We start from the raw sequence: 15,357 nt of genomic DNA on the forward strand, positions 1-15,357 counted from the left end.
AGGAAGTAGAAACAGTGCACATTTATTGCAGCATTTCTATCAGCTGTACCAAAGAAATGTTTTTTCTTTAAATGCTATTATGCTGTTGCTTATCTTTTAGAGCAGAGAGGCACATCTGAGTTTAGGGCCGCTTTAATAAACAATACAGATAGGCAGGGGCATTGCTGGCCCCAAAAATCAGTGGCACGTGCCCTGGATCTACTCTGGCGTGCCCTCATTGTCCCCCACGCAGCGGGCGGCAGTACTCCCCTCTGGCTCTTGGGGCTTGATTCACTAACCGGCGCTAAGCCGGTTAGTGTGTCTTATCTGAGGTTAGTGTGTCTTATCTGAGGTTAGTGTGCCTTATCTGAGGTTAGTGTGTCCTATCTGAGGTTAGTGTGCCTTATCTGAGGTTAGTGTGTCTTATCTGAGGTTAGTGTGCCCTATTTGAGGTTATTGTGTCCTATCTGAGGTTAGTGTGCCTTATCTGAGGTTAGTGTGCCCTATCTGAGTTAGTGTGCCTTATCTGAGTTAGTGTGCCTTATCTGAGTGAGTGTGCCTTATCTGAGGTTAGTGTGCCTTATCTGAGGTTAGTGTGCCTTATCTGAGGTTAGTGTGCCTTATCTGAGGTTAGTGTGCCTTATCTGAGGTTAGTGTGCCTTATCTGAGGTTAGTGTGCCTTATCTGAGGTTAGTGTGCCTTATCTGAGGTTAGTGTGTCTTATCTGAGGTTAGTGTGTCTTATCTGAGGTTAGTGTGTCTTATCTGAGGTTAGTGTGCCCTATCTGAGGTTAGTGTGTCCTATCTGAGGTTAGTGTGCCTTATCTGAGGTTAGTGTGCCTTATCTGAGTTAGTGTGCCTTATCTGAGTTAGTGTGCCTTATCTGAGTTAGTGTGTCTTATCTGAGGTTAGTGTGTCTTATCTGAGGTTAGTGTGCCTTATCTGAGGTTAGTGTGCCTTATCTGAGGTTAGTTTGCCTTATCTGAGTTAGTGTGCCTTATCTGAGGTTAGTGTGCCTTATCTGAGGTTAGTGTGCCTTATCTGAGGTTAGTGTGCCTTATCTGAGGTTAGTGTGCCTTATCTGAGGTTAGTGTGTCTTATCTGAGGTTACTGTGCCTTATCTGAGGTTAGTGTGCCTCATCTGAGGTTAGTGTGCCCTATCTGAGGTTAGTGTGCCCTATCTGAGGTTAGTGTGCCCTATCTGAGGTTAGTGTGCCCCATCTGAGGTTAGTGTGCCTCATCTGAGGTTAGTGTGCCTTATCTGAGGTTAGTGTGCCTTATCTGAGGTTAGTGTGCCTTATCTGAGGTTAGTGTGCCTTATCTGAGGTTAGTGTGCCTTATCTGAGGTTAGTGTGCCTTATCTGAGGTTAGTGTGTCTTATCTGAGGTTAGTGTGCTTTATCTGAGGTTAGTGTGTCCTATCTGAGGTTATTGTGTCCTATCTGAGGTTAGTGTGCCCTATCTGAGGTTAGTGTGCCATTATCTGAGGTTAGTGTGCCTTATCTGAGGTTAGTGTGTCTTATCTGAGGTTAGTGTGCCCTATCTGAGGTTATTGTGTCCTATCTGAGGTTAGCGTGCCCTATCTGAGGTTAGTGTGCCTCATCTGAGGTTAGTGTGCCTCATCTGAGGTCAGTGTGCCTCATCTGAGGTCAGTGTGCCTCATCTGAGGTCAGTGTGCCTTATCTGAGTTAGTGTGCCTTATCTGAGGTTAGTGTGCCTTATCTGAGGTTAGTGTGCTTTATCTGAGGTTAGTGTGCCTTATCTGAGGTTAGTGTGCCTTATCTGAGGTTAGTGTGCCTTATCTGAGGTTAGTGTGCCTTATCTGAGGTTAGTGTGCCTTATCTGAGGTTAGTGTGCCTTATCTGAGGTTAGTGTGCCTTATCTGAGGTTAGTGTGCCTTATCTGAGTTAGTGTGCTTTATCTGAACTTAGTGCCCCTTAAGTAGCTTTGTGCACACTAAAAGATGCACAAAGCTACATCGCGCACTGCACGATAACATCGCACCCGCTATACTGTACATTATCGTCGCATCCTATGCGACCTTATGGTCGCATCATATACAGTATAGCGGGTGCAATGTTATTGTTGCACTGCGCGCAAAGATCGACGCATTACGCTGTGCGCGGTGCAGGGCGCTATGTAACTTTGTGCATCTTTTAGTGTGCACAAAGCTACTTAAGAGGCACTAAGTTCAGATAAGGCACACTAACCTCAGATAAGGCACACTAACCTCAGATAAGGCACACTAACCTCAGATAAGGCACACTAACCTCAGATAAGGCACACTAACCTCAGATAAGGCACACTAACCTCAGATAAGGCACACTAACCTCAGATAAGGCACACTAACCTCAGATAAGGCACACTAACCTCAGATAAGGCACACTAACCTCAGATAAGGCACACTAACCTCAGATAAGGCACACTAACCTCAGATAAGGCACACTAACCTCAGATAAGGCACACTAACCTCAGATAAGGCACACTAACCTCAGATAAGGCACACTAACCTCAGATAAGGCACACTAACCTCAGATAAGGCACACTAACCTCAGATAAGGCACACTAACCTCAGATAAGGCACACTAACCTCAGATAAGGCACACTAACCTCAGATAAGGCACACTAACCTCAGATATGGCACACTAACCTCAGATAAAGCACACTAACCTCAGATAAGGTTAGCGCTGTAGTTTGTGCCCACTAAGTGATAAGGCATACTAACCGCCTTAGTGCCGGTTAGTGAATCAAGGCCTTGGTCTCCTGATTCTGCAGACAGGACAGGCTTGATTCACTAACCGGCGCTAAGCCGGTAAGTGTGCCCTAAGTGTTAGTGGGCGCACACCACGGCATTAGGTGGTTTGCGCCCACACAGTTGAAACAATCCCACTCTAATAGTGCACATTGCTGGCCTTTAAAAGTCGCACCTGATGCAACAAAAATTATGCAGCGGTGCCATTTTTGTCGCACTGGGTGCGACTTTTAAGGGACAGCGGGTGCAACGGTATTGTCGCACCGTGCACTAAGATCGGTGCACCCGTGCACGGGGCCTCGCGCAAAGTAGGTTTGCGCGCTCTAGCGGCCAAAAAGGGCTTTTCACACCTGCGCTAACACTTAGCGAATCAAGCCCATCTTCTCTTCCGGGCTTCTCCCTCTAGTGTCTGAGAATGAATCAGACGCTAGAGCTCCTGGCGTCTGATTTTCGGATGCTGGGGGCTTCGCCAGCTACAGAGGATGTCTCCAGACTTGGAGATTGGAAGGAGGAAATGAGTAGTTCCTACTGCTGTGCTACTCTTCTGAGGGGAGGAACAGTGAGGACACACTGCATGCATGCATGCTCCCTATGGAGGCTCCAGGCACCACAGCTTCTAGCTTGTTACCAAAACATCCATAATGCTCCATAGAGGTACTACAGCACCTAGCATGGCAACACAGCACCCAGCATGTCCCATATGTTTAACCACTTAAGGACCACAGACTTACACCCCCCTAGTGTCCAGGCTATTTTTTACAAATTAGTGCTCTGCAGCATTAACAGCTCGCTGCAGAGCCATACATCTGAGCATACAAATGATTCTATCCCCCTTTTCTGACCACCAACAGAGCTTTCTGTTGGTGGGCTCTGATCACTGCTGCATTCATTAGTTTTTTTTTTTTTATTGTATAAAATAAAAAATGTAAAAAAAATACTATCATCCCCCCCCCCCCTCCCCCCACCTAATTTGTCCGATCCCGGCGACTGGATGTTTTCTCCTTCTCTTATAGGCATCAGCCTATGAGAGGAACAGCTCAGAGAGACGCCCGGAGGGACAGCTAATTGTCCCCTGCACAGCGCTGCACTACATTGCGGCGCTGTACAAATGTAAACAAAGTTTTTTTTGTTTTTGTTTTACATTTAACAGCCTTCAAGCTGCAATCGCGTCTTGGCAGGCTGATCACAGAGCACCACTCCGTCACTCAGCGGGGATGTATCTGCATCAGCGCGCGCGATCCCCTGCAAGGTCCCGCCCCAGGACTTGACGCCTTTCGGCGGTCCTGAGGCTGCCACCTTCCCGACGCCTATCGGCTTTAGGCGGTCGGGAAGGGGTTAAGTGACACTGTCTATTTATGCGATATGCTGCATTTTATTTTTTGAATGGAAAGGCGAACTTCATCCAACATTTTGCTGGGCTGGCCTACTAAGACCGCTGTTAAGTTCATGTAAATGTGGCCCCACCCATGACCACACCCACATTTGGGTCCAAATGTGCCCGGATCTCTTTGGATCTTAGCAACACCCCTGCAGATAGGATTTGAACTCTGCGATTGCCATTGTTTCATTAATCCCTCTGAATTTGTGTTTAGAGCATCAATTACTTTGTGATGTTCAACAGTTAGTTTACAGTAGTTAGTTTTTCTTCAGTGCATGCCACTCTGTCACCCAGGGAGGATAAGGCAGTATGTAGGTAATTTTTTATTGAATTGATTTCTGAGAGTAAAGTGCTCTTCAATGATAGATCTTTTATGAGAGCTTCTGAAGATGGCTGTGGGGTGACAGGGAAGGCTGCTATGGATGTGTACACAGTATCTCTCTGGTGGTTATCAGGTGTGTGTCTCTGCTGGGGGGACATTAAGGCGCGTACACACGCCATACTTTAGCAAACGACTGGTCCGTCAGACCCTCCCGCAGAGCAGACGTTCTGCCGACAGTAGCACGTGGGTACACGCTGTCGGCAGACTGATAAGACTGTTTCTGACAGATCCGCTCTTATCAGTCTGCCGACAGCGTGTACACAGGTGCTACTGTCGGCAGAACGTCTGCCCAGCGGGAGGGTCTGACGGACCAGTTGTTTGCTAAACTATGGCGTGTGTACGCGCCTGTAGGGCCAGTTCTCACTTAGGCGATTAGCGGGTGATTCCCGCTAGTCGCCAAAGCAATAGCGCTTTAACGCAATGATAACTATATGGCAGTGCTCTCACTGCTGCGATTGCCATGGGCGTATCGCGATTAATGGCAATCGCGAAACGTGTTGCAGCATTTTGCCACAATTCTCGAGCGATCGCGGTACAGTGCTTAAACAAGTGCTAATCGCGATGGTCGGTAGTATACAGGGATTTTACCACACGTATTGCGTTTTTACTGTCGGCAGAACGCACGTGCGCCGGGGTCATGTGATGATGAAAGTAAACAAAACAGTACGGAAGCCGCTGTGGACTCTGCAGCTATAACGGCTGAAGATGTGCTTTGTCAGCTTGGATCGCGCTGCTGCGGGGCTGCTGGGCAACATTAAAGAGTAATCATTGTGGAGGATTACAGCTGCTTTTCTTAATCCACTTAGAGACATTGTGGATCGCGCTGCGGGGAACAATGAGGCAGACGGAAGATGTGGATCGCGCTGAGGGGAACGCTGAGGCAGACTGAAGATCAAAGGATAAGCATTGTGAAGATTACAGCGGCTGCTCCAATGCCGCTTAGAAACAATGGGGATCGCACTGCTAGACACTCTGGGTAAGATTGCAGATCAAAGGCAGCTCCTATGCTGTTTAGGAACGCTGTGAATAACGCTGCTGCTAATGCCACCCCCTTATTAGGACAGCATGGACACCCAGACTGGACCCAGCAACTGCCACCCAGGCTGGTGAGACCTCATTTAATGCTTTTGTATTGGTTGGTTATTGTAGCTGGGGTGGGGGTTGTGTAGTGTGGGGTTGTGTACTGTAGGGTTGTGTACTGTAGTGTTGTGTAGTGCAGTGTAGCTGGGCGGGTGGGGGTAAGCAGGGGTTTGTGTAGTGTAGTGTAGTGTAGTGCAGTATAGCTGGGGGGGCAGCAAGGGTTAGTGCATTGTAGTTTAGTATAGTTTGTGGTTCCCCCTGGTTTTTGCCCTTTAAACCTAGGTGCGTCTTATAGTCCGGAGCATCTTAAAGACCGAAAAATACGGTAAATATCTGGGCTGAAAGAAAACCGGAAGTGACAGAAATGTGGAAGCTGCTATAAATATTTCCTTTGAAAAAAATGCTAGTTACCTGGCGGTTGCACCTCAAATTCTTCCTGATTCCCTGCCCTGGAACTTGTATACAAATTATGTGTTTCCTCTCCAGTGGTTCTAGATATGACTCATTGCTGAAGCCCAAAGACCTTTCTAAGCTGCCGGGCAACTGCATCAAAACAAAGAGCAATACGTTTCCCACTGGGGTTCCCAGGTGTCACTATGCAGTGCGTAATGATCACTTGGAAACCCGGTGGAACTGGCAATGATTTGGTCAGGCTGTACAGCCACAATATTGAGGTATAAGGATCCCTGGAAAATATACCCATAGTTTGCACTGATAAAAGTTAAATGTAAAAAAAATATATATTTGGGTCCCGGCCCTTTTAACTCCTTGTCACGCATGCAAACTGGGATAGCCAGAATGCGTAACCTGGACTACGTTGGGTTCTGCTACCCGAGCTGAACCAGCCCACATGGTGCATGATGTGAGTGTGTGGGAGGAGCTCTGAAAGAGAGGGGCAGCAAAGCATCCCCTCTCCCCCTGAGCCCTTGTCCATACCATGAACAAGGGGCTCATCCCCACCTCTGGTGCATGGCTGGGAGGGGGGTTGGGGTAACCCCATGCCTATGGGTGTACGCCCAAGGGAGTTTTCATGGTGGCATCTGGGGGTCCTCTTTAACAAGATGCCTTTTCTCCCCAAGGTGAAATGGGTAAAAGGGGTACTGAAATATATAGTTATTTCACTGACTGTCCTCAGAGGAGCTCACAATCTAATTCCTACCACAGTCATAGTCTAATGTCCTACCATATTATTATTATGTATTTATACAGCACTGATATCTTCTGCAGCACATTACAGTACATAGTCATGTCACTGACTGTCCTCAGAGGAGCTCACAATCTAATTCCTACCACAGTCATAGCCTAATGTCCTACCATATTATTATTATGTATTTATACAGCACTGACATCTTCTGCAGCACATTACAGAGTACATAGTCATGCCACTGACTGTCCTCAGAGGAGCTCACAATCTAATTCCTACCACAGTCATAGCCTAATGTCCTACCATATTATTATTATGTATTTACACAGCACTGATATCTTCTGCAGCACATTACAGAGTACATAGTCATGTCACTGACTGTCCTCAGAGGAGCTCACAATCTAATTCCTACCACAGTCATAGCCTAATGTCCTACCATATTATTATTATGTATTTATATAGCACTGACATCTGCAGCACTTTACATAGTCATGTCACTGATTGTCCTCAGAGGAGCTCACAATCTAATCCTATCATAGCCATAGTCTAATGTCCTACCATATTATTATTATGTATTTATATAGCACTAACATCCTCTGCAGCACTTTATAGAGTTCATAGTCATGTCACTGACTGTCCTCAGAGGAGCTCACAATCTAATCCTACCATAGTCATAGTCTAATGTCCTATCATATTATTATTATTATGTATTTATATAGCACTGACATCTTCTGCAGCACATTACAGAGTACACAGTCATGTCACTGACTGTCCTCAGAGGAGCTCACAGTCTCATCCTACCATAGTCATAGTCTAATGTCCTACCATATTATTATTATGTATTTATATAGCACTAACATCCTCTGCAGCACATTACAGAGTACATAGTCATGTCACTGACTGTCCTTACAGGAGCTCACACTCTAATCCCTACCAAAATCATAGTCTAATGTCCTACCATATTATTATTATGTATTTATATAGCACTGACATCTTCTGTAGCACTTTATAGAGTACATAGTCATGTCACTGACTGTCCTCAGAGGAGCTCACAATCTAATCCCACCATATTTATAGTCTAATGTCCTACCATATTATTATTATGTATTTATATAGCACTGACATCTCCTGCAGCACATTACAGAGTACTTAGTTTGACATGACATATGACATTTGTTTATTGAAGTTGGCATGATAACCATATAGAATTGTGCATGTTTACTAGTAAAGCATTTATTTTTACCTTTCTATTTAGCTAAGAATAGATTGAGAATAAGTTAAAGTGCTATGAAACTCAGCATTTCTTCTTTTTTTCTAAAAGATTATTTAGAGCATAAAACCTTCTACCCCTCCCCCCAACCCCCAACAAAAAAATAAAATAATTGATAACAGTGCTTTCTTCTTCAGTGGGAAGTGCAAATCTAAATCCATAGTTGAGGAAGTGATTACATTGTCTTGTTTATGTTTCCTTATCAGCCACTATTAGTAAACATTGCTAAAACAGAAGAAAAATCCTCAATGGGTACATTACATACAAATACAGCAGCTGTCCAATAAATTCCAATGGCTGCTTAAACAGCAAATAAACTGTACTTTGTAATTTTGTAATTTGTAAATCGACGATAATACTTGTGCACAAAAGCAAATCTGATTACTGTATGGTTAATGAAAAGTAGGAAAACACATTGTTATTAAATGTTATGTTAGAGTTTAATTCTGCTTTAAATTAGAAATAAATACCAAATAAAAGTGGTCACATGACACAGTCACATGACCCCGATCTTACTTACATGTGGCATTTATCACTGTAGTGATGTCACTGCTGCAGGTTCCGCTGAATGTCTGTATGGTGATGGTATAATTGCTGCCCGGGGATAATCCTGTGAAGATGGTTTGTGTATTGTTGGTCTGTGTTGTGTTATTTACATCTCCTGTTATGTTGATGATATAATAAGACACTTTTCCTGCTGGAGCCGTCCAGTTCACCACCAGAGAATTCACCGACCCGGAACTATCCACTGTGACGTTGGCCGCTTTTCCAGGTACTGCCGGGGAAAAAAAGATAAAAGTCCATGTACAAAAGCCCCTCAAGAAAATAACATTGTTGTGCTATGATTTGATATCTATTGACTTTCCCTTTGTCTTTTGAGCCAATGTTAAATTGAGCCTGAACCATGTGGGGCTCATGTGTGCTTCTAAGAATAGCAAAATGGCTGCTGCTGGACTAGGCATAAGTGTGGCTGAGGTTACAATAGACTACAGGGGGAGTGGGCTTAGGATATAGCCAGCTAACGCACAAGAGAGATGGGTTTTTCACAGGCACGGATTTACGTCACAGGAGCCTATAGTCACAAATCTCCTGGCACCCTAAACTTTGGCCTCCATGAACCTACAAATCCACGTCAAACCACACTGCAAGTGTGCTGGCTGGCCAAGCTGTCACTTCCCTTGCCTGCCTTAAAGATAAACTCCGGCCCAAAATTGAACTTTATCCCAATCAGTAGCTGATACCCCCTTTTACATGAAAAATCTATTCCTTTTCACAAACAGACCATCAGGGGGCGCTGTATGACTGATATTGTGGTGAAACCCCTCCCACAAGAAACAAGAAAAGTACGTACTCTTGGCAATTTCCTGTCTGTGAACATTGTTGCATTGTGGGAAATGGCTGTTTACAGCGGTTTCCAACTGCCAAAAACCATGCAGCAGCTACATCACCTGCCAGCAGTAAAAATGTTCACTGGAGTTCCTCTTTAAAGAGGAACTCCAGTGAAAATAATGTAGTAAAAAAAGTGCTTCATTTTTTACCATAATTATGTATAAATGATTTAGTCAGTGTTTGCTCATTGTAAAATCTTTCCTCTCCCAGATTAACATTCTGACATTTATTACATGGTGACATTGTTACTGTGGGCAGGTTATTTAGCTGTTTCTAGCTGCTCTGTCTGTTACAGACAGCTAATAACAGCTATTTCCTGTCTCTGAACATTGTTACATTGTGGCAGTTTGCCAGCAGTACCGCGGTATTCAGAGCCTCTTGTGGGAGGGGTTTCAGCACAAAATCAGTCACACAGCGCCCCCTGATGGTCTGTTTGTGAAAATCATTGTCTTTCTCATGTAAAATGGGGTATCAGCTACTGATTGGGAAAAAGTTCAATTCTTGGTTGGAGTTTCTCTTTAAGTAACTACAGGTGTCCCTTACTATTAGGTAGTCTGAGGTGCCCTCAGAATTAAGTAGCCAATGGTGCCCCCAAATGGAGTAAGATCTTATCAGTGGAACTAATTTACCCTCTACTCCGGACTCTGTATAGGGAAGGAGGGAGGGAGGCACTAGGGGAAGGAAGTGAGCCGCCTTTCCATCACCGGGCGCCTGTAGGCACGAGCCTACAGTGCCTTATGGTAAATCCAGCCCTGGTTTTTTAGCTTCCAACATTGTGATTTAAAGACATGCTTCCTCTGAATTCCTGTGCAAGGAGGGAAGCACATGCGCGTTTGATCCAAAGGAAAAGCTTCTTTTGCTCCGCAGGACCATTGTCTGAGCAAGACTTTATGGTGATTGTTTAAAGGACATCCGAGGTGAAAAATAAACTGATGAGAAAAACAATTGTATCTATCCTCCTTCACCTAAAAATAAGGTTTTTTTTAGATATCCCATAGTTTTATTTTATATTTAAATCTAGTTTTTCAGTTTTCACTGTTTCATTGTCTCTTCTCAATTACACTTTCATTGAAGTATGCCAGAGCTCAAATCTATGAATTATTGACCCTTTTTATCTCTTTCCTGCTCTCAGAAGCCATTTACTGACAGGAAAGTATTTTATGGCTATAATTACTTATTAGTGAGGGATATGCTATAGTCTGACCCTGTGATAATCGTAAATTAATCAGCTAATTACGATTATGTAAAATTTACGATTTATAAATACAATTGATTTCATATAGTGATACGTATTGTCACCTAAAATTTCGCGTCATTTTTGCGTAATTGTGAGCCGATTTTGGCAGTGAATAGCAAAGCCGCCATACATGGTAGTGACACCAAAATTGTAACATATGTTAGGGAGAATAGGGGGTAGAAGGCAAAACAAGAATTTTCCAAAAAGACCTTGTAGTTTTTGAGAAAATCGATTTTAAGAATGCAAACAAAAAATGACAGTCTAAAAACCATTTTCTTTGCATATTTAAAATAGATTTTCTCAAACTACAGTGTCTTTTTGAAAAATTCATTTTTTTTTTCTAACTTGTACTCAATATTCTCCTTAACATATGTGGCAATTTTGGTAGCAATAACATGTATGGGGCTTTGCTATTAACTGCTAAAGTCGGCCCAAAATTTCGCGAAATTGCGAGAAAATTATGTGAAAAACTACGCAAAATTGAAATATTACTATTACATACAAAATTAATTAAGATTTTCGCTGAAATTTCACATTACGATTACAATGCATAAATGCAAATTTCGATGCAAAATTTTGCTGCTGACCCGGTCCCAACCCGAACAGAAACTGCCACTTGCATACCTGATGTTAACTCTTTCAGGCAGAGAAGGAAAAAAGAAACACAGCATAGTTACAGTATGTGTGTGCTTGGCACTGTACATACACATGTCTATCTCATCATGTCACCTCGGGTATCCTTTAAGAGAAGGCCCGGTTCACATTAGAGTTTTTTTGCGGATCGGAACCGGAATGTATACTGTACAAACGGAACGGATGTGAATAGATCCAATGATAACCTATAGATCCATTCACATGCGTCCGTTGGTACGGTTACGTTCCGTACGTTCCGGTCCACAGATCTAAAAATTGCTGCAGGCCCTAATTTTCTGGACCGTTCTGCTCAGCGGAACGGATCTGGACAAAAAAATACTGCAGCATTGGGGCAATGGGAAACAACGTTTCTTCACACTAGTGAAGAAACGGACCGTTCCACGGGGGATGGGGGCATGTGCTGACGCGAATCTAGCAACGGCAGGGTGAGGGGAGCGTGCAGCAGCCGGGTGGGTGGGTGAGGGAGGATTTATACATACCTAATTTTTTGTAGTAGCCGGCGGTAGAAGCTTCCGTCTTCTTCCACGTCATGTGACTACATGACGCGTCATGTGACTAGTCACATGACGCGCTGTGTAGTTACAGCGGAAGAAGAGGAAGCCTCTACCGCCAGCTGCCTATGAAGATAATGCCTATGAAGTCTTTGCTGAGTGAAAATGGATCCGATCAATCATTGATCACATCCGTTTTCACTATGTGAACCAGGCCACAGACTGAGCCATCTGGATCGGGTGAAGTGGAGACCGGATCCGCTCACCGAATCCTTTTGGCTCAGAACGCTAATATGAACCGGGCCTTAGTAATTCATTAGTGTTTACTTATTATTGTAAAGATTGTAGGTGTATGTTTTCCTATTTCTATTTGCAATTCTGCATTTCTGCTATTGTTTGTGTTTTGCATTATCCTACCTAATAAAACCCTAACGTCTCTGCATCCGTCCATATCAGTGCTTTTTTGCACTGCGCATGTGCAGGTACAGACGCAGAGACACTGCGGAGAGCCGGAGGAGGGCGGGGCCAGAAGGGGCGGGCGGATGTGCGCGATAGGCACGCGGCGGGTGCGCGCATGCACGCTGTGCTATTAGTGACAGACCTAGCCCGTTTTTAAATGGGCTAAGTCACTAGTATTTTGCTTTAGTAAGGGATCGCTCTCATTCACTTTCATTAAAATCATTTAAAAACCACCACATTGCATACATGTAAAATCTCTTTTTACAGCGATTTCAATCACAAGCGCTCAGAAAACCGCTTATAGTGTGGCTCAGCCCTTATTGTTTATTTAATTTCATTTTATTTCTTCAAAAATTCAGTTTTCCAATTTACAGAAAATTGGAAATACTTGGTAGTATTGGACCAATCAGAGTTTACGGTGATTTACCACACAAATTTGGAAAACCACAGAATTTTTGGGCCAATCAGAAGACTTGAAAATACTTGGTAGTATCCAGGTCTTTTGATTGGTTTATAATTATCACGGCCATCCAATTTCTGCTTTAAAAATCCTGCATTCTTTGATTTATTGACTGCTTCCAAGTTCCGGCTCGGAAGTATTTAGCCAATAACTGTTCGGAAACATATTATAATGTAAAGTATCGGTTTTTCACGGAATCCATAATATTTTGCGGATGTCTGTAAAAATTACGGACATCTGCAAAATATTACAGATTCTGTAAAAAATAATTTTTCGGAAATCAGATTACCGTCAGTATACTGCAGTAACAGTAATCGGAATTTGCTGAAATTGGAATTTATGCGGAATCGAAAATCAACATTTCCGACCAATCATATACAATTTACGTAATGCGCTATTTGGACTTCCTTTGTCTCTGGCTTTCTGTTCTGGCACCTCACCTCTCCTCATAGCCTAATGATTAATTTGCTTCATGTCTTCTGACCCGCAACTGTTTATGTTTGAGGGGGGTACTAGGGGGCATTGCTAGGATCCTAAGAGATCCAGGGCACTTTCAGGCACTCCAGATGAAAAATGTGGCCGTGCACCAACATTTGGGTGTGGTCATGGGTGGAGCCAAATTTACATGACCTTAACAGCGGTCTAAGTAGGCCTGCCCAGCAAAATGTTGTATGAAGCTCCCGTCTCCATTAATGCTCCCCCCCCCCCCCCACCCAATGCAGCATATTACATTAGAGTTACCTAGCTTCTGTGCTGGCTGGTCTAGCTTTCTGCTGGGCAAGCTGGCCTGCTGCCAACCCCACCCCCATGGCATTCCATGGCCTTCTAGTGAATCTCTTCCCCATGAGGCACCACAACTCCCAGCATGCTCAAAATAGAAGAACCACAGCTCCCTAAATGCCCCCGTAAAGGCGTCACAGCGCCTAGCATTGCATCACAGCACCCAATATGCTCACATAGAGGCACTATAGCACCCAGCATAACCCCCATTTCTGTGTACTGTGATGCCATGCTGGGTGCTATGGTGCCTCTATGGGGCATGCTGGATGCTGTAATGCCATGCTGGGTGCTGTGGTGCCATGCTAGGTGTTGCGTAATGCCATGCTGGGTTCTGTGGTGCCTCTGTGGGGCATGCTGGGTACTGAGTGGTGCCCTGCTGGGTGCTGCGGTGCCTGGGAGAACATCCAGGACACCCCAAAATAGATGCCACTGATCTTTGGGGTTAGCAACGCCCCTGGGGGTACTACCTTCAGAGATGTGGCACCTCAATGGTGGCCAAGTCTTTGCCCACTCTCGCCAATCTCTAAGTGGGGTGGTGGCGGTGGGAAGAGGACCACTTCTTTTTCTAATAATGATAATTATTTTGTTAGGTTACTATATCCAAATTATATGTGGTAACTTTGTATGGATAAAACTATTACCAATATTTCTGTGGTTTTATGTGGCACTTTACTATTTATTCATATACTTTTTTTTTTTTTTTTTTTGGGTGGAACTCCTGTTGAGTTATTTTTGATGGGGCAGCAAACTTACACTGTTATATAAGCTTTACACTGACTACTTTACTTTATATCACAGTGTCATATCTTCAATGATGTCCCCATGAAAAGATATAAAAACATACTTTCAGAAATGTAAAGTGTGTAGTCACTTTTGTGAGATATTGTAAGTACACAATTATGCCACCAGCTGGTTCTGTGATGTGGAGGTCTTTAAAAAGTCCAGGCAGACATCCCAGCCTATGACTTGTGTCTTATCCAATCAGTACACTCTCATCCAATCAGTACAGATTTCTCAGGGATATTCCCCAGCTGCTGATTGGACAGTGAAGAGCAGGCGCACACTGGCCATTATGTGTAAAGCCGCCATCAGTGCTGCCCCCCCATTCAAGTCCTGTTACACCGGGGCTACAGGAGGCCAATCCTGACAGATCCAGGCAAACATAGCTGCCAATATGACAACACAGCTGATGTAACACAGCTTTGCTGCTGCTTTCACACCTGGAGAACTGGAATGAGGCCCAAAGTGTCTGAGGAACAAACTGTACCAGTTACTCCCGACAACTAATCAGAGTTTCCATTTTTTCTGATTTTGGTTTGGAATGAGTGATTAAAAGATAAATTAGTTGGGCCTGTGTGAGCAGCAAGAACTCTCTGGCACAAAAATGAATACATATACCATAAATGAAAAAAAAAAAAGCAATGATGCATTAACTTGTTTGGAGAATGGTTTATCGCAGCCCATTTTCCTCCTCATCAGTACTTACCTGTGCAGGTAGAGATGGATACCGGATCTGACTCCGTGACGCCATCAGTGGCTCTGGTATATACAGTAAATGCATACGTCTCTCCTGGGATCAGAGCCGTTACTGTAGCGGATTCGCTGGTCACTGTGATATTGCTGATAAACACAGATGAGGATGCGACATTTGTCTGCAATCTGTAGCTGTATGAGCTCTGATAGCCGTCAGGTCGGGTCCAGCTCAGAGACACAGAACTGGTATCCCGAGCAGTGATCTGTGGTGATTTCACAGGCAACGGCTCTGGAGATAATGAGAAAAACATAAATACATGTGTGTGTGTGCCTGTACAAAATACAAATAACCTAATTTAAAGGGAATGTCCAAGCACAATAAAAAAATGAGTTTCACTTACCTGGGGCTTCTACCAGCCCCATGCAGCCAT

The 15,357-nt window shown here is 44.1% G+C and overlaps 1 protein-coding gene across 1 annotated transcript in view; it reads right to left on the reverse strand.

Annotated features, from left to right (window-relative positions):
• LOC137537962 (receptor-type tyrosine-protein phosphatase beta-like) overlaps positions 1-15,357 on the reverse strand; it is a 557,484-nt gene that overhangs the window by 156,269 nt on the left and 385,858 nt on the right. The window contains exons 22-23 of the mRNA XM_068259886.1: positions 14,940-15,215; positions 8,504-8,758 (exon numbers count right to left, since the gene is read on the reverse strand). Coding sequence (XP_068115987.1) covers positions 8,504-8,758; positions 14,940-15,215 — 531 coding nt within the window. The remainder of the gene's footprint in view (positions 1-8,503; positions 8,759-14,939; positions 15,216-15,357) is intronic.

The sequence above is a fragment of the Hyperolius riggenbachi genome, chromosome 11 (assembly GCF_040937935.1).
Source record: "Hyperolius riggenbachi isolate aHypRig1 chromosome 11, aHypRig1.pri, whole genome shotgun sequence".
NCBI lineage: Eukaryota > Metazoa > Chordata > Amphibia > Anura > Hyperoliidae > Hyperolius > Hyperolius riggenbachi.